General features: G+C 36.8%; 1 protein-coding gene across 1 annotated transcript in view; it reads right to left on the reverse strand.

Annotated features, from left to right (window-relative positions):
- Positions 1–20,043, reverse strand: part of galnt16 (UDP-N-acetyl-alpha-D-galactosamine:polypeptide N-acetylgalactosaminyltransferase 16) — a 56,689-nt gene that overhangs the window by 7,558 nt on the left and 29,088 nt on the right. The window contains exons 7-14 of the mRNA XM_051868870.1: positions 12,821–12,908; positions 10,944–11,028; positions 9,610–9,713; positions 5,190–5,316; positions 5,008–5,100; positions 2,078–2,161; positions 1,803–1,926; positions 1,258–1,374 (exon numbers count right to left, since the gene is read on the reverse strand). Of these exons, the coding sequence (XP_051724830.1) occupies positions 1,258–1,374; positions 1,803–1,926; positions 2,078–2,161; positions 5,008–5,100; positions 5,190–5,316; positions 9,610–9,713; positions 10,944–11,028; positions 12,821–12,908 (822 nt within the window). The remainder of the gene's footprint in view (positions 1–1,257; positions 1,375–1,802; positions 1,927–2,077; positions 2,162–5,007; positions 5,101–5,189; positions 5,317–9,609; positions 9,714–10,943; positions 11,029–12,820; positions 12,909–20,043) is intronic.

A 20,043-nucleotide genomic window follows, 5' to 3' on the forward strand; every position in this document is an offset into this window, starting at 1 on the left:
TGAACTACATGTATACATGTCTGATTTCGATGCCGGGGAAATACAAAAAGCAAAGCCTGTGAATGCTTTATCTGCTGGACAACACTATAAATACAATATAGGTAGATCTAAGTTCGAATGATCACTTATATCATCGTTATATATCGTCATATCGCCCAGCCCAACTTGGTAAAGCTCTAGTCTATACAAAATATTGGGTATAATTTTACCCCAAAAACCATCAGTTCCAACTGGACTCCAGTTGTTTCTGCAAATTGCAGCGATCGGCAGTCTGTAAAAAGATAGCCCCGATTTCTTGTTGAATCTATACGTATAGACAATCGCGAAGATCTTTCCCATTTTAGATGTATTTTTCGAGGCATTCAAGCTGAACACCAACGCTGCCACTCAGTCTTTTTGCCACTCAGTAGGTGTAACCACAGTAACTCTCACCTACTGTGACATCATGTGCACACCCTCTATAGAGAATAAGTGTGTTGGACTGGAAGTGGCGCTGCGCAGACCGATCGGTGTATGATATCAAAGTACAGAGAGAGCGATTCAAAAGCATACGCAGCCGTCAGCTCTCTAATCGCTCTTGTGGTACTTTGATTACCCACAACACGCATTAATGTGTTTCAAATACATGTCATGCACAATAATTACTAACAAAGTGTAATATTTTTAAATATATAAATCATCTCTTAATGGTCTCATGATATGGAGGGACGCAAAGAGTACAGCAACAAATCTTCTCTATATGGAATTTGTTCTGTTGTGAGGGATGTTCTGACTTCAGGAGATATTACAAATGAGCCGAGCATGAATGAGTGGACGGGAGCGGAGGTCAGGCTGATGAAAGATGGAAAAGAAAAAAGATAAAAGCCAAACCAGCTAAGCCAACTAAGCTTTTAGTGGAACCATATGCAGTGGGCTTATGGGAAGATATTTGCTTGTGGCTGTAAGCCTGTCTGTTGTGTTTCAGATTGATGGTAGAAGATTTATATACAAAGAGCAAAAGAAAAAATGCAGCTATTTTGACTCAGGGAATGAGAGAGGAGGATATTAGGACAAAGATGAATAACACTGAATATTCAACCTGAAATGGCAACAGAAAATCACTTAAATTTACATAACTTCCACCGAGAACACGAGTGCTGTCTGAATAGAGCTTAATAGTCTTCTGAGAAAAACGCAGACATCAAACTTACACGTGATTCATTCTCAGTGGGTCATCAAAACTCTAACTGCCCATTTGTCATTTACACGTACACCCACCTGTCTGGACTCTTTGGCGTTGCAGGGCTCCAGTCTGACCTTTGACCCTGAAGTGAAGGCTGTGATGGCCAAACACTGGTCATGCTGACGGATCTGTGGTTCAATCAGGGTCCACTTCTAAAAAAGAGACAGACAAATGATTGAGTGAGTAACGCAGGTATAGATAAGTGTATATATTATAAAATGGAAAATAATGTGAACATGGAGCATGTGGCAATTACAATGCACATTATGGAATAATCAATGAGGCAATTATGTAATAAATGAAACAGGTCTGTTGACATTGTAAATGAAAAATTATCAAAACAAAACAAAAAACAAAAGATCTTGGGAATCAGAATTAAATCAGGATATCAGTGCCAATGCCTAACCTTAGTTTTGTCACTTCACACTCTTACTTGCTGGAAAAACACCTAAAATTGTTACAGGAAAAGCTAGACCATTTTGAAAACTAAAAAATGACATGCTACTGATGTGGTTTAGTTAGTGAAAATGTTTAGTAAATGCTACTTTCAGTCAGTTATCACACACTGTTAAAGCTTCACCTGTGAGGCAGGTATGCTCGGTGTGGTCTTACACTCAGCCAAACCCAGACTGTCTGTGCCGTGGCTTTCCAGACACAATCCATCCTGTTTCAGGAGACTGTACACCACTTCCTGCTCTGGGATTCTGACAAACACAAGCAATAAAGTAAAACCCATTCAGAACAGAGATCTGAGAGTGTTAAATGGCATTTCACTCCAAATAAAAAAAGTCCAGGTTTTTTCTGGAAGCCCATCAGAGCCCAGACACAGTCCAGTGAACATGACTTAATACTCACTTGAGTTCAGGGTACACATTCTCAAGATACCAACGGAAAGAGTTACAGTTCAACTTCCGTCTTAGTGCAAGCCGATCTGCAATACTGTGTAGAGAGACAGAAGCAGGTTAAAGGAATAGTTCACCCAAAATTGAAAAATCATCATCTAACTCACCCTCATGTTGCTCCAGAAAGTTGTGAAAAAACGTACACTTTAGCATACTTAAAAAAGAAAAAGTAATTATTAGGGAAATAATATTCTTATGGGGATAGTTCACCCAAAAATGAAAATTATCCCATGTCTAACTCACCCTCAAGCCATCCTAGGTGTATATGAGTATATCTTCCTTTAGATAAACACAAAGTTATATTAAAAAATATCCTGGCTCATCCAAGCTTTATAATTGGAGTGAAGGCGGGGTGAAATTTTTTTGTAGCCCAAAAATTAGCTTCCGACAGGTGGCTGTACGCATCATTTTACATGGAAGCGTACAGGATAGAGCAAAATAAAACACCAGTCATGAATAAGAAGTCTAAAATGAGAATTTTTAAAGAGAAATGTTGGAGGATTTCGATATAAGAGGAGCTTGAGTTTGTTGCCCAGCCCTATTTGTTTGACATCATACGTCGCACCAGAGGTTATTCTTTCACCATAAATCGATGCGTACGGCCGTCTGCTGGAAGCTAGTTATCATAGTTAATAATAAAGTTTTAAATATGGATATCTTTCTTAATATTCTGAATGCACTAGCAAGCACAGTTTATGGTAAACTAAAATATAAAACTTATACATGTCATGTTTTTAAAACTATACATGCAACTAAACATTTGTAATGATAAAGTTAAAATTTGGTTCATTTAAATACATATATTACCTTTAAATGTAATAACAAATAACATACTATTAAAATAATGAAATACTTTACATGTGCTTTAATATGTTAGTCAACACATCAAAATAAAAAAGTGTACTTATAAAGCATGACAAAAGACTATTAAAAAATGTAGGCTACTTTACAACTTTTAATTAGAAATAATTACAAAGTGCACTTTTTAAAACATAACTGGGGGGCCTCATACTCCCAGCCTCATACTCACCCATCCCAGTGCGACACCCCATAAGCACCACCACACTCACTAACGCATTTAGTGTTCAACTGATCTAGGCTACATGTTATTGAAAGCATTTTGAAAGACTGCTTATGTGTGTTTTATCAACATGTCAATTTATTATAAGCAACACAAGACTTTAACAGCCAATGACATTTACAGCTGGAGAGACTGGATTGATTTTCTACTGTTTAGTGTCAATCACCATCTATCTCAGCCAGTTAAGATCTACATTTAACCTTAGATGTTATATGAATGTGGTCCCTGGAGCATAGGTTTTATCTGCTGGCAATTTTCAATGCACATTTAAGAGTGCAGGTTGCAACTATTATTAACAATAATGGAAAGATGAGGTTTATCAGTATGTCACAATATCAACCTGTTTGGACTTTGTTTTCTGTTTTGCACCATTTCCTGCCAGTCTATCATCATAGTTATGCATTTCGATTCACAAGCTTGCAATTCGATTCGATATGTTATTTTGGATATACTGTATATCAGGTACAATTCATGGCAAATATTTTCAAGAAAAGAAAAATCTCTCAACTCATGCTGTAAAATATACATGGGAATCAGTTGGTACAACATTAATATTTAAGGTTAAAATGAACTGATTTGTATACAAACTTAAATTACACTTAATGAATTTTTTAAAATAATAAAGTTATAGGCCTACTGACTTTAAAATTATTTCTACTCCAATTTGTTTTTTGAAATGTAAACATTAAAAGGTGGCTGTCAACTTGATGGATTTATTCAAACATGCATTATATAGGCTATTAAAGAACATAAAAAAAATTATAATTAATAAGTAACATGGTGCATATATTTAGCTAAATGCTCCTCTCTAGAGTTAATTTTTTCTAGCTGACTAATGAGTTTATGGTCACTGAATATGTTTGTTCTGAGGTAAATGTGACATTATGTTTTTTATTGACGTCTTTCAGCTGTTGAAACTCTGATTGAGCGATTACACAAGACATGATTTCGGTAAATTGTACTGTATCTTTTAACATACCTTTGTTCCATGTTCATTTCATGTTCATTCATGTTTATTTCGCGCTGTAACTGGTATTAAAGCGAAGGAGAGGATCATTTCACATGCGCTTCATGCTTCCCTTGAACTGAGGTGCTACAGTGATCTGTCACGCCACATTAAAGAGCGCCAAATCTGTGTCCTTGCGCTTTTGCAAGTGGGTATACGGAAATCCTTGACCTTTCCTAATGGGTATACAGCATATACCTGCATATCACGTAGACTACACCACCGGGGGGTCCCCCTCAGGTGAAATCATGGCTTGCGATTGCGTGCTTTGTGTGGTGGGTAAACACTACTGTGTGTTCCCACCTCACCTACCTTGTACTGTGTCTTCTGTTAATAAATATCATTCCCCTACTCATTCTGCTTCTGGGTCCCCCCTCTCTGAATCCTGATACTCTCTTTAAGTACATTTAAGTGGCCTTTTATTTCATTAATATTATATTATCTTCAAGTACAGCTTTTTGGTGCACATTCAATACAATTAAGCACACTTCTTTTTCACAAGGGAATTAATGTACTTAGGTTGATTCAGAGATGCTAAATAATATTTTTCACTTGAATAAAACCAGCTAATAGGCCTATAGATGTTACCATTTGTGTTACACAGAGGAAAGAAAGTGATATAGGTGTGGACTGACATGAGAGTGAGTAAACAATAACAGAAATTTTATTTTGGATGTAACTATTCCTTTAGAATCAGAGGTAAATATAATAATGACAATCTCATAAAAATACCTTTCACCAGGTCACCATAACCAGATCTATATAAAGAGTGTATAAGATATCAGAGATGTCTGACCTCCCAAAGGCCTTGCCCTGTGCTGAAGGTCTTGCACCATAGTAATACTGTTTATATTCATCCATCCAGACCTCAGCAGCTCTCCGCGTGTTCCTACAACACACACGCAAAAAATGTAATGGCACTTCATTCATACACTTCATTGTAAAGCATATGATTACAGCTTATAGTGGCCAATTTACTTGATGTAGGTGAGTGCATTGCCCTCTGGGAAGTCATAGGGATGGCGTTTCCTGAAGACGTGGCCCACGCGACTGCAGGGCAGGATCTCAAGACTGCCGCCACACATCCACACTCTGAATGACAGCTCTACAACATCAGAAAAAGAAAAGAAAGATTATGGAAATAGAAAGAATTACATTTATGCAAGAATGAAACATCAAAAATATGGTTATAAATATTTTGAAATAGGAAAAACAATGCAATAGACTGATAAAAAGCAATACAGGCTTCCCTGAAAATCAAACTTTTTGTCCTAGGCAGACTACAAACAACAGGACATTTTGTCATTTCCATTTCTGTAGCACCGCACACACAATGAAATCTCATTTCTGTCATGACAACTCCAGCAGTGTTTGGCATGGTAATGGGTATGACAGTGTTGATACAGTATGTTTGGTCTTGGCGGAAAAGATCTGCTACGCTTCTGCTGCTGCAGAACAAGTACGGCACTTGCTACTACTAATACATACACGACACACTGCTGTGAGCAAGTAAGACATGCTGCTGCTGCACAATATAACATACATCAATAACCCGTAGAAGATCTATACAGGTGGAGCTGGGGAAGGTGGAGGGTTTCTGAAAGCGCGCTGCAACAGCTACAGCAAATCCTGACCAAGTATTTGAAGGTTGAGCAGCAACCTCACTGGCTACTAATACAGCAGAAATTAATCAGCTGTGCATTATAGAGAATGATGTGATTGCAAGCAGTCTGAGTATCAGCCTATGCTATCTAGAGTTTCATGACAGAACTTTGTATTTGTCCAAAATTCCTCTACTTATAACTGTATATTAAACACGGTATGGAATATGACAACAAATATAATTTTTGTATTCCCATTTGTTCCAATAGTAAGACAAACTCCATGATAATGTTTCCACGACTTTCTAAAAGTAGGAGAAATATAGACAGATTGATTACAGCAGTCAGAAGGGAGAATTTTGAATAATTCCATAGACATAATGTACAAACTGTATATTCTATCCCCTAAACCTACCCATCACAGAAAACTTTCTGCATTTTTACATTTTCAAAAAAACATCATTTAGTATGATTTATAAGCTGTTCCCTTTCGAGTGGAACTCAACGCTGCGTCATGGCGCTATGGAAATGCCCCTGCGTGAGCCGGTGTCTGAAGCACATGTAGAAAAATGTCAATCTTGATTGGCCGACAGCATGGTCAGGTGACGTAGTCTCAGCGCATCACTGAGATCATAAATAAATGCCTAAAATGCATGTCACCAGCTTCTTTGTCTTCAAACAAAATATGTGTTTTCATGCGATGATCTCATCATTCTTTTACAAAGGACACATCAATATATGAACATGGATGATATTTAACTCTGGGAGGTTCAGATGAATAATTTCGCTGAACAACAGAACTGGCCCTCTGTGCCACCAAGCAGACTGCCTGTGTTTTTGGCTGCTTTATGTTAATATAGTCGCTGGGGAGAAGTTTTAGTGGTTAACCTCTAAGAGTTATTTGGAAGAGCCTTGATGCCAATGGGCTCAGGCCATTGAGGGCATGCCCTCTCAGCGGGAATGTTTTACGCCACAAGTCGTGTATTCATTTTTTACTGATGCCCTCAGGGGACTGTCTTGCCAACTCCTCTGTAATCTCCCAATACAGAGGGTATTGGGACATCATAGTTAGTCAGGGCAGTTGTCTCCCCTAGATAGTGTTGGGCACTCCCCTTGCAACTAGTCCCCCGGTAGTTAATGGTTACTGTGGAGAATGCTTGGCAGCGTGGTAACTTCTGCCAATTGTATCTTTGTGGAAGAAGGTCATAGGACTTACTTCTGTGGGTTTGCTTTGGGGGGAAAGCATACAGTATGGAGTCGTCCTTTCAGCCTGACCTTATCACCTTGCACCTTCAAACGGTTTGTGAGTCAACATCAAGATGCCATTCTTGCTCATTTAGGGTGTTTAGGTTGAACATTAAAATTTCAGAAAGTATGCTTTCTCCAATTAAGAGAAAAACTTTTCTGGGAGTAGTATGAGGATTCAATCACAATGCAGGCGTGTTACTTCCTGCTCATATGAATCAATCCTTGCTTCTACCAGGTTAGGCCAGGACATATGCAGCCATTTCTTTGGTGACTCAAGAGCAGAGGATTTCATATATGAGACCGTTTTAATGGTGGTTCAGGAGCAATATATCAACTATGTGACCCTCTGCAAGACATAAGGGTTACACGCAGATGCATTCATACCCTTTCTCTGTGGAATACCCCGGCATTGCCTAGGGTCCCATTCTTGGGGGAGGTTGTCGTTGCAGGACTATAATGACAGATGCCTCCTTCACGTGCTGGGGTGTGGTCTGGGATGGAAATACTTTCACCTATATCTGAGGGTCTATTATGTGTTGCTCAGGTAATGAATGACATATCGGTGGTCTCCCGGGTGGGCTGCGTTTGTGCCCCCTATTCAGGTCGGCGCAACAGATCCAGACACCCTGTCAAGGCAGGGGCTGAGGCCTGGGGATTGGAGACTCAGCCCGGAGGTTGATTTGGCAGAGGTGCTGTGACAGCTGTCCCTTTCTAGGGGTGTAACGGTACGCGTATTTGTACCGAACGGTTCACGGGGCGAATTCCAAATGGAAGTGATCATCCCTATGCCCTATGTGATCATCCCTATGTGAGCAAGGCACGCGCATGCCGTATGTAGCCGTTTGGAATGCACTTGGCAAAGGGAGCGGCGCAATTTCCTCATTATCTTCAGCAGGGATGTTCCCGTGACAACGCAGCGCCGGCATAAATAAATATACAATTTATATTTTTAAAAGTTTTATATAAATTACTTTTTATATATTATATAGCATATTTTAAAAACTTTTTAAAATATAAAATGTACGTTTTTATTTGCAACAGTTAGGCTAAAAAAAGAAAAGAAAAAAGAATTATGTCGTTAAAACAGCGGCATCTGCTGACGGACACTGTGCTGCGTTGTCACGGGAACATCCCAGCTGAAGATAATGAGGAAATTATGCCGCTCCCTTTGCCAAGTGCATTCCAAACGGCTTCATACATGCCCTGCTCACATAGGGATGATCACATAGGGCATAGGGATCATCACTTCCATTTGGAATTTGCCCCGTGAACCATTCGGTACGAATACGCGTACCGTTACACCGCTAGTGCATATTCATGGATTTTGTTTTATATTGAACTTACAAAGGAATGATTCTTAAGAATCTAGTGGAGGCTAACAGGTCTGTGTGTATCCGTACTTCACAACCTAACTGCCTTAATATCTTCTAGCCTTTGTGATTTAAAAGGCATTCTCTGTAGAGAAGTTTAGCCTTTACATTAAGTTAAGTTCCCTTTCAGGCCTATGAGGTGTACAGTAAGCTTCACCTCCATGCACTAGGGGGGACTACCTTCTTTGAGAAGTATAAGATTGTGCCCTTTAAGTCTTGACAATTTCAGGTACCTGTGGGATGCGTGGTAAGCTTCATCCTTGGGTAATGGAGCCCACTCCACTTGGAGTGTATGTGTCTTGGGGCTTTTTCTGATTAATACACATTTATATGTTTGTGCTGTGGCAGGCTGGCCCTTTCTACAAACATTCATGCATGTTTATTGTTGAATTGGATTGACCCCAGACTTTGAATCCTATGGGTTAATCTGTTCCATAGACCAAAGGGTTTGTTCTTGTGTATACTTCACTACGTCACCTGACCACACTGTCAGCCAATCAAAGATTGGTGTTTTTCCAAGTGCTTCAGACACTGGCGCACACAGGGGCATTCCCATAGCGTCATGTCTCGTTCCCTCTCAGTGAACCGGGTTAAATACGTTTTCCTCATGGGGATGAATAAATGTCAAAGATTTCTGGTATTGCCATCCTTGTGGGCACATTTTGTCTCCATAACATAATAGGGTATACCCGAACCACACACATACACACACACACACACACACACACACACACACATATTAATTTATTAATATTTTGAATTATTGTTATATTAATCATTTTAAATTTAAAGTTTAAGTTTTTGTTTTGTGTTTTTGTCATTTTTTATTAGTTTTATTTCTATTTTTTTATTACTTTTATTTATGTCTATACAGTTTTTATTATTTTATTTCAGTTTTAGTTTTTTCAGTACATCTAAAAAATGTTGCCTTAGCAACTAGCTGAAATAAAATAAGTTTAAGTTTTTTATATTTTATTTTCTTTCACTTAACTGTTAACAATAATATCCATTTGAGTAGGTTTGAGTATATTAGTGAGGACATCTTTAACACACTTTTCTTTATGCAATCTCTGCAGTTTGTCTTGCTAAACTGTTCACAAGATGTTTGACACTTCACATTCACAGCAGAGGAGTGAAAGAATTTTTCAGGATAATGTCATACATTTGATCATTACTTACCAAAGTTCTCACCACCCCAAATATCCATGCGAGTGTCATACTGGCCCAGGTGATTAAACCAGCCTTTATCCATTACGAAGATTCCTCCAGCAATTACAGGGGTCCTGCATGAACAGCAGTTGGTATCAAAGGCATAGAATTTAGTAGGGATGCTAGGGACATGTCCTTACCAATATTTAGCAATACTAAATTGTCAATAGCAATAATTTTGATTTAAAAAAAAAAAAAAAAATATATATATATATATATATATATTTATATATAGAGAGAGAGAGAGAGAGAGTCATCAAGAGTGCTCTGACACTCCAAAAGCACTGTGTAATTTACAGTAAGTGCTCCATGTATTATATAGAGTATTATATATACACTATATGTACTTTGATGCTGATGAGAGATGTTGACAAATGCACAATGGACAGAGTTAAAGTAAAGTTCTGTTAAACTGCCTCCTTTTTTGCTGCTTTTATGTCCCCACCAATGTCAAAATTAAACCTACGCCCTTGGTTAGTATATACACTATTGGTATACACTGCCCGGCCAAAAAAAAGGGTTGCTGTTTGGATTGACCTTAACCTCAGTTTAAGTTTTTGGGATGTGCTGGAGTAGACTTTACAGAGTGCTCACCTCTTGCATTGTCAATACAAGATGTTGACCAAAAATTGATGCACCTCTTGATGGAAATAAATGTTTGTTAATAAATGTGATGTTATTTCCATCAAGAGGTGCATCAATTTTTGGTCCTCCAGCACATCCCAAAGACTTTCAATGAAATTAAGGGTCTGGACTCAGAGGTGCCAATTCATGTGTGAAAATGATTCTTCATGCTCTCTGAACAATTATTTCACAATTTTAACCCTGGTGAATCTTGACATTGCCATCCTGGAATATGGCCATGATGTGTCTTCCTACAACATTGTTTAAGAAATGAAAAGCTACACTCTCCATCTTTAAGGGTTAAAAGAACCGTTGCCAAACATATAATATGCTAGAAACATAATAATCACTGTAACAATGATTTATTCATAGATTCTTAAGTATTTGCCTATTAAAATCCAAAAAGCAACTTTTTTTTTTGGCTGGGCAGTGTATATATACTATTTACACACGAAGTGGGGTTGAAAGGTCTGAGACCACTACAGTAATAAAAAATGCTTCTAGTTTTCTAAAAGCTCTTGAAAGCTTGAATTTGTAGATCTTTTATTACAAATTTGCTTCCATTTGATTAGTGACCTAGAATTTTACACCATATTTATTTTATGTAAAATCTTCAAATTTCAAAAACTTTGTTTATTTCTCAGGTGAAATAAAAATATTCTAGAGAGAGAGAGAGAGACCTGATTGGTTGTGTGGGGTCATTTCTTGCCATTTTCTGTTCTATAGGAATCTGCTCCCATTTGAAGTGTAAACTCCAGTCGAAACCTGATGTCAGAGGGGAAAAAGTGAGGCTGGATCACTTGAATAAACACATGCAAGTATTTTTAATCTGTCAGCAATCAGACCAGTGGTCGACCAATATATATTTTCTGGTGGCCGATGAAGGGTGGCACCATGGTGGGGCAAAACTGTATGCTTTTGGGGATTATAATATTATATATAATATTTAGGGGATTATAGCCTATATTGGCCTTGGAGATATATCGGTCCACTACTAAATCAGACATCTTCAAATTTACTGATATTTTTAAGTTAAAGGGTTTATTCACCCAAAAATGAAAATTATGTCATTAATTACTCACCTTCATGCCGTTCCACACCCGTAAGACCTTCGTTCATCTTCGGAACACAAATTAAGATATTTTTGTTGAAATCCGATGGCTCAGTGAGGCCTCCATAGCCAGCAATGACATTTCCTCTCTCAAGATCCATTAATGTACTAAAAACATATTTAAATCAGTTCATGTGATTACAGTGGCCCAATATTAATATTATAAAGCGACAAGAATATTTTTAGTGCGCCAAAAAAACAAAATAACGACTTATATAGTGATGGCCGATTTCAAAACACTGCTTCATGAAGCTTCGGAGCGGTTTTAATCTTTTGTGTCGAATCATGATTCGGATCGCGTGTCAAACCGCCAAACTGCTGAAATCACATGACTTTGGCACTCCGAACCGCTGATTCGACACAAAAGATTCATTATGCTCCGAAGCTTCATGAAGCAGTGTTTTGAAATCGGCCATCACTATATAAGTCATTATTTTGTTTTGTTTTTTGGTGAACAAAAAATATTCTTGTCGCTTTATAATATTAATATTGAACCACTGTACTCACATTAACTGATTTAAATATGTTTTTAGTACATTAATGGATCTTGAGAGAGGAAATGTCATTGCTGGCTATGGAGGCCTCACTGAGCCATTGGATTTCAACAAAAATATCTTAATTTGCGTTCCAAAGAAGAATGAAGGTCTTATGGGTGTGGAACGGCATGAGGGTGAGTAATAAATGACATTATTTTCATTTTTTGGTGAACTAACCCTTTAACCAGATTATTCGGAGCACTGCATTGCTTAGAGGTTGCTCTTCACAGCCCAGGAGACTTAATGTTCTCACTTATGCTTTAAGCACCAACTCTGTCTCAAATGTTTTTCTCCTAATATTCCTTTAAAAAAAAAAAAATTGACATAAATACATTCTGACAAACAATATGAGATAGAACTATAAAATGAATGTGGATAGAAGCTCGGATCATTTTATTTTAGAAGAACTTTGTGAAATATTTGGGTGTTGTTATTGTTAACTAAAATTAAATCTATTAAAAAAGTTTTAAATCACAGTTTTAAAATCAAATCAAGCTGAAATGAAATAGAAATAAAAAATAAAGATTATATATTATATAAAGTCTTTAACTAAAATTAAAATAAAAACTAAAAATATGAAAATAAAAGCTAATGCAAAATATTAATAAATGCTTTAATAGTATATAAATAATGCTATAATAATAACAACAGGTTCATACTGAGATCTTTGACTTTTGATTGCAGACTTTGGTATATTGGCAAATCTGGGCACAGATTTCTATGACTCTATAGAGGAGACACATGTGAGATTATTCTTAGGAGAAACATCTAGGAACTTCTCCATTTACTCTCATTGCTTTCTGGCAGAAACAAATATTGAAGAGAATTAATTCACACATTAAAGAGATGTTTTCTGTGGTAAAGCTCTGATGAACACATTACACACATACATGGCGTACGGTTCTCTCACCTCCTCTCAGGTCTGCAGAGGCGGCCAGATAGGCAAAGTTGTCCAGACTGATAACATCAATGATGGGACTGACCACACGGGTGTGATCCTACAAGAGAACACAAACTGCAAATGACTCATTTCATTATGTGTAAACATCTTTCAAAGCGTTAATGTTAATGAATTTATTTAGCTAAATACATCATAAAGGGCGCAAGCCATCTGTGTGCAATGCGTGACTCCATGATACCCAGCTTAAAGTCAGCACACTGTAAAAGTGATATGATCAATAGGTCATGGCAACATATGTTTTTCCATTACTTGAACTCAAAATAATTTAACCAATTTCAACATTATTTTTTAAGTTATATGAGATTCAACTAGACAAGATTTTAAAAATGACTTTTACTGACAATGACATTGAAATGACATTTGATTATTCTTAAAAATTTAACACAGCAACTGAGCTTTTAAATTGAATCAGGTGCATGAAATGAAATTTCATTTATTTTCTAAATGCATGTTATAGATCTTATAATGAATGATTGTTTTTTCTTTTAACATTTGACTTTTAATCAATTTTTAATCGAAATGTCATACTTGGATCTTCCAGTGAAAACGACAGACTCCTCTTTGGTGACGTATGCCAATCATTTAGTGCACTTAAACTCTAGCCCTGCAAGCTCACCTTAATCTGCCTCCACCTTTGCATGCCACGCCCACATATCAACATCCAATTAACATACAATGCACAGAACCAAGTCAACATCCTACATTTTTTCTTTTTTGGCAACCTGTTACACTCGGACGTAAACATCACAACTATACAAAAGAAAAGATCTGTCGCTACTCATAGTTTGCTAGACTTCCAGCCTGACAAGTGGATTAAAACCTCACTAAAACCATCAAAACAGACCAGCCTAACCAGTATGGCCAGACTAGGAGACCAACTGTCCACCTTAAGTCTGGATGCAGCTGCACTGCTCCCATTGAAAACAATGCACACTTTTCAGAGTATAGCAGTGTAAACTTAAACAGGAGACCATAGCAAATATTATTTCTCCATTTCCTCCAACAGCAACTTTCTATTGTGTTTTTCACGAGTTTCCAAAAGAGGAAAAAAAAAATAGAGATGGATTGTGGCAGTCAGAAGAGAGAAAGATGTCAAATTTATAGTCCCTCACTCCCTCAGCAGCTGTATTAGAAACCCCCTCACAGCAGTGTGGACTAGTTTTTTTTTTTTTTAATGCCAAGGTAATATAACACATACTGTACATTACATAAGTAAAGTTTTATAAATGCACATCCATTTTTAAAAAATGAAAAAATAGAAAAATGCTAGATTTCCGATGTTAACTATTGCATTACTGTGTGTTATTTGCAAGCCTTGCTACTTTGAAACCTTGCTTGCTGTTGTGCGAGTACACTTGTGCATACATAACACTATTTATGAGCATGTAAGCGTGTGTCACATAAAAAAACTTGTGCTGGGGAAGTTCACATTACAACTGCATAAGAAAATCAAGTGTTTTCAATTAGAGCTGGCGCTCTATGCTGTGGTGCTCAGAGCTTCAGTATGTGTGGGGGGAACCCCAGAAATCCATCTGCAGCACATCCCATATACAGTAGTTTCATACAGCATTGGACAATCATAAAAAACATCAGGACACTCCACTTAGAAGTCGTCCAAGGCTTGCCAGTTTTTCCATCCATTTGGATTACACAGTTTTAACATAAACTAATAAACTTAATGTAATGCATATTTGTCGGGTAAGAATTCTACGCTCAAAAAAAAAATTAAAAAAAATGGTGTAGTTTATTTTTAACTATCTGCATCTATTTGATTTTCTTTATTAAAATGCAATTATTCAAAAGATTTAGATTAGAATCAGCATAAATCTGTTCATAGTAAAAACAATTACATGTATTCAGTTAAAAAGTATGAACATGGTTAAAATATGGCTAGCTGTGGAACAAGCAATGTTCAGTTAGTTTCAACATATGAGATTCAAACATTGGATTTCTTGATGATAAACAGAAAACTGGTTATTGTGTATTTAAAACCCATTCTGTTTATTAGTACTATTACAGAAATCTTACCCATTTCATTCATGCAAGACTGACAAATATGCATCACATTAAGTTTATTAGTTTGTTAAAACTATGTAATCCAAATGGATTGAAATTTTATACCTTGAGTGTATTGTGGGGTTACCATGTTACTGTAATGGCATCAAATGGTACTGGTACTGAATGACTACTCTGTTCTTGAACCTTAGTGTTTACATGGTACTTCAGAGAATACCATTGTATTACCATGATACATATAAAAAACATGGTATTACCATAGTACAGTGTCCAAACAAGGTGAGTGAATCTCACAAAAATATGTTTAAATGATGTTTTACTCTATAATAATGATAATATTTTTTCCCCTTTCAACATCAAATGGCCATTTACTGTCCTAAACCACTTTCCAAACTGTTATTTTTATGGAGACAGAAAAAAGGCAAAAATAACTAAATTTGTTTTAAAGGCCCACTGAAGTGTCTTGGAACGCGCAGCATTATTCAATGTGTTGATGTAATTTCAACTGAAACAGGAAGACAGGGCGATATATCGAACAGCCCCGACCCCCTTTTTTTAAAATAGCCAATAGCGTTTCGTTTATATCACAGCTTGGCCAGAGCTGCAGCTTCAGTGTCTGTTGATAGTGTAGGAGGGGGCGGGACTTTAGATTCTAGAGAGCATTTGATTGGACAGAAGATTTGATGAGAAGCTGAAGTGCGATGTGATATCATGAAAATCCGTGATCCATTTTAGCGGAAGTGAGAGACTGTACGTTTTGAATGCTTATATCTCCTAAATGCGAATTTTGTCATTGTTTTGGAACACACCAGCTTATTCATAACCTTAAAGGAACACTCCACTTTTTTTGAAAATAGGCTCATTTTCCAACTCCCCTAGAGTTAAACAGTTGAGTTTTACCGTTTTCGAATCCATTCAGCCGATCTCCGGGTCTGGTGGTACCACTTTTAGCATAGCTTAGCGTAGTTCATTGAATCTGATTAGACCGTTAGCATCTCGCTCAAAAATGACCAAAGAGTTTCTATATTTTTCCTATTTAAAACTTGACTCTTCTGTAGTTACATCGTGTACTAAGATTGACGGAAAATGAAAAGTTGCGATTTTCTAGGCCGATATGACTAGAAACTATACTCTCATTCCGGCGTAATAATCAAGGAACTTTGCTGCCGTACCATGGCTGCAGCAGCCGCAATGATATTACGCAGCGTCTCTCACAAATGTCTCCATGGTTGCAAGGCACGCTCCCTGTGCAAGCAGGGGGTCACAGGCGTTGCGTAATATCATTGCGCCTGCTGCAGCCATGGTACGGCAGCAAAGTTCCTTGATTATTACACTGGAATGAGAGTATAGTTCCTAGCCATATCGGACTAGAAAATCACAACTTTTCATTTATATCAAAACTCTTTGGTCATTTTTGAGCGAGATGCTAACGGTCTAATCAGATTCAATGAGCTATGCTAAGCTATGCTAAAAGTGGTACCGCCAGACCCTGAGATCGGCTGAATGGATTCGAAAACGGTAAAACTCAACTGTTTAACTCTAGGGGAGTTGGAAAATGAGCCTATTTTCAAAAAAAGTGGAGTGTTCTTTTAAGGCTAACATATTCATACTAAAAGCTAAAAAACTTACATTTTGATTTCAGGGGGACTTTAAATCTGAATTGTATAGAATGTGACATTTAACAAATTGTTTTTGAGGCATATTCAATAGATATGTATTTTTAAATATTTGTATTTTTTCATTATTCAGATTATAAAATGACATAATTTTGATTTCGAATCCTGACTTTCTTCTTTAAGCTACAAACCTGAAACTGTAATTTCATAATCTGAATATTTGCTAACTAATTTCACCAAATCTGCAGTTTATAAATACAGATCAATAAATATATGCCACAAAAACTATTCTAAAATTCAAATGCAAATTGTTTTGCCATTTTTCTAGCTCCATATATTTCAAGCTGTTTATGTGTTTAAGGTTGAACAGTCTAACAGTGCCGCTCAAGGCTTCAGACACTGATTCTATTTCAAAGTGTTGTTTGAAGAGAACAGACAGTGTGTGTTTCTTTCAGTATGCATCATTAGTTCTCTGGTTGTTCATCATACAGCGCTCCAATTATTCAGACATGTGTCAGTATGCCATTGCCAGCTCATAATGTTTGACTGGGAAAACCACAAAGATGTCTGGCTGCTTAATGAAGCGATCACAAATATATAAAATTAGTATGAAAAATAATGATGCTTGAGTGAAAAATGGAAAATAAATAGGAGCATTCATAGACTGTATTAAACAGATTCTAGTTGAATGAAATATATTAAAAAAGATATTTTTGATTTTACATTTGACATGACAAAATGTTTATATTGACATCTGAAGAATCATTCTTTATCATTGTCTCTAGCACAAACAGTGCAAGATCAGTTACAGCTCTTATGCTGGAGAAAAGCAGCTGAGTAGATGATGATGATGAGGATGATGATAATCACTCTTGATGATTTAGGATGAGAGAGGCTACATGGTGCAGCTGTGAGAAGACAAACTGCCTTTCTCTCGCTCTGATTCTGGGAAAATGTCCCTCTGAAGAACCAGACTGGATTCAGGCCATTTATGACTCACTGCGGACTCTCAACACTCACAATGTTGAAGCACCGTCATTTTCTGCAGAGGTCACGCAGACAGAAAGTGTATTAAAATGTCCTGAACATAGATCCTAACATGACACACAAATATCCACAACCAACAATTATTTTTTTCCATGCCCTTTAACGCTCTCCATTTTACGAAATGGTCACAGACACAAGTAAAAAATCTGATTATACTACAGTAATTTGGTGCAAGGTAGAAGCTAGTCAAATTAGGTCGATGCGACATGGACAGGTTGCATGACATGCATCATCCTCTAAAATTGTCAACAAAACTAAACAAGATTAAAACACATTTTGATCTAGACTCATGCAGTGAGGATAATCATGAGCACAAATGTGTTTTGTGCTGAGACCATCAAAGTTTAAATGACATTTATAGTCAATTTTCCAAAACATCAATCATTTTGCATACTTTATTGTCTGTTTCAGTGTTTCAGATTTAGGACGTTTGAGTTTAATTTTGTACAATAAACAATGGTATTACGGTTTGCGTCACCACTTGATGTCCAATGTAAAATATGAGTCCTGAAGCAAGCACTGCTCTAAATCAGACCTGATCAGAGTTCCTCATAAGCTGTGCACTTCTGATGTTCCTCCTGCGCACAAAACACAGACTTAAAGATGTCTGGAAAACAGCTAGAGATTTCGCCAGTTCATGATGAAAAATCATACATCTTGGCACTAAACGGAGTAACTTTGACATGTTTTATGTCAACAACAAACTACACTGCCGGTCAAAAGTTTAGAGTAATTCAGATTTTTTAATATTTTTTTAAAGAAGTCTCTTCTGCTCACCAAGGCTGCATTTATTTGACAAAAATACAGTAAAAACTAATTTTGTGAAATATTATTACAATTTAAAAGAACTTTAAACTGTATCGTAATTTCCACAGAAAAAAAATTAGGCAGCAAAAACCATTTTCAACATTGATGATAAGAACTAGGGCTGCCCTCGACTAAAGATTTTTTTTGTCGACTAGTAGTCATTTATTTTAAGCAATTATTCGACTAATCAAACGATTATTAATAAACCATATAAATCATAATAAAGAGCCTTTAATGCCTAATCAGCATTCAAGTGCACATAAATCTTGCCAAAGCGCACCTGCAGAAGTAATGATTATGAATGTGTCTGGGAAAAACAGCAAGGAGACTGCTTTAACATTTTAATAATTAATTGATAAACTAGTGTTTTTTGTATTTACGCCTGCAGTGATGAAGTTGTCGATGTTGACTCGTCATCTCCGCAGTAGTGGATGCACCTATATGCACGTTTCATATGGATTACATAACCAGAGAATATTTGTTTTCCATTTGAATTGGTTCATTTAAAAGTAGACATTTTACTTTCTATAGATATATTTTTCATGTCTGCGAGGCAAGTTTACATAGTGTTTCAGTTCTTTTCTCTTTTTTTTTGGTGCGCTCAAGTTCACAGAGAGAGACGTCAGAAAGCGCACCCTGTTTGCTTTTATTATTTTCCAAAAGCAGAACATTGTGTTGTTATTGTAAGTGCACAAAACAAAACTAGACTCTTCACAGATTCAAAAGATGTATTACTCTTATCTGTATGACCAAAAATGATGGAGTATTTTAAGCGCAAGTGATCGCACCGGTGCCTCCATGTTAGCTGTCATGCAGTAAGCGTGCTACTATTCAGCTTTCACAGTCCTCACAAACACTTGAATCGCCCACATTTTTCTAGGTTGACGTTAAAGCGAGCGGCCATGTAAGGTTGCTATTACTTACGTGTTTGAGATTAGCTATATTTGAGTTTGATGAATGATAGGCAAGGGTTTGGATATCCAGCAGTTAATGATCTGTCTGTCACAGACTGTGACTTCACCACTTCCTGTGGATTTTTTCCCCTGCGACTAAGCGACTAATAAAATTTTGGTTAACTAAACCTCTTCTCGTCAACTAACGGTTAGTCGACTATTAGGGGGCAGCCCTAATAAGAATTATTAATAATTGAGAATAACTGATGATAACCGAGCAACAAATCATCACATTAGAATGATTTCTGAAGGATCATGTGACACTGTAGACTGGAGTAATGATGCTATTTTTGATCAAATAAATGCATTATCGTTCAAACAGTTTTCAATAAACAAAAGGTTTTTTAATAAAACAAATTCAGGTAATCCAAATGCAGGAAGGCAACATAACAGCATGTTTCTCACAAATACACGATCAATACCAGAAACCAACTGAACGAAAAGGAGGAACTTAAATACACAAGGTGATCAAACTCAGACGACGAACAGGTGATCACTCATTAATCAGAAACCATAGTAACAAACGAGGAGCAGGAAACTGGGACAAAGGAAAACTGATAGAAACAAATAGAAAGTCCATGAAAATGAAACTAAAACAGGCAATTTGTGACAATAAGAGATAAGAGATGTTAAAAATAGTAGGCCTGATTATTCCAGCCTTTTGTCCAGTAGTGTATATGGGAAGTGTTATCTCCTTTTTAAAAGATTTAATTTTAAAGATAAAAGATAAAAA

The sequence above is a fragment of the Ctenopharyngodon idella genome, chromosome 17 (genome assembly GCF_019924925.1).
Source record: "Ctenopharyngodon idella isolate HZGC_01 chromosome 17, HZGC01, whole genome shotgun sequence".
In the NCBI taxonomy this organism is placed as follows: domain Eukaryota; kingdom Metazoa; phylum Chordata; class Actinopteri; order Cypriniformes; family Xenocyprididae; genus Ctenopharyngodon; species Ctenopharyngodon idella.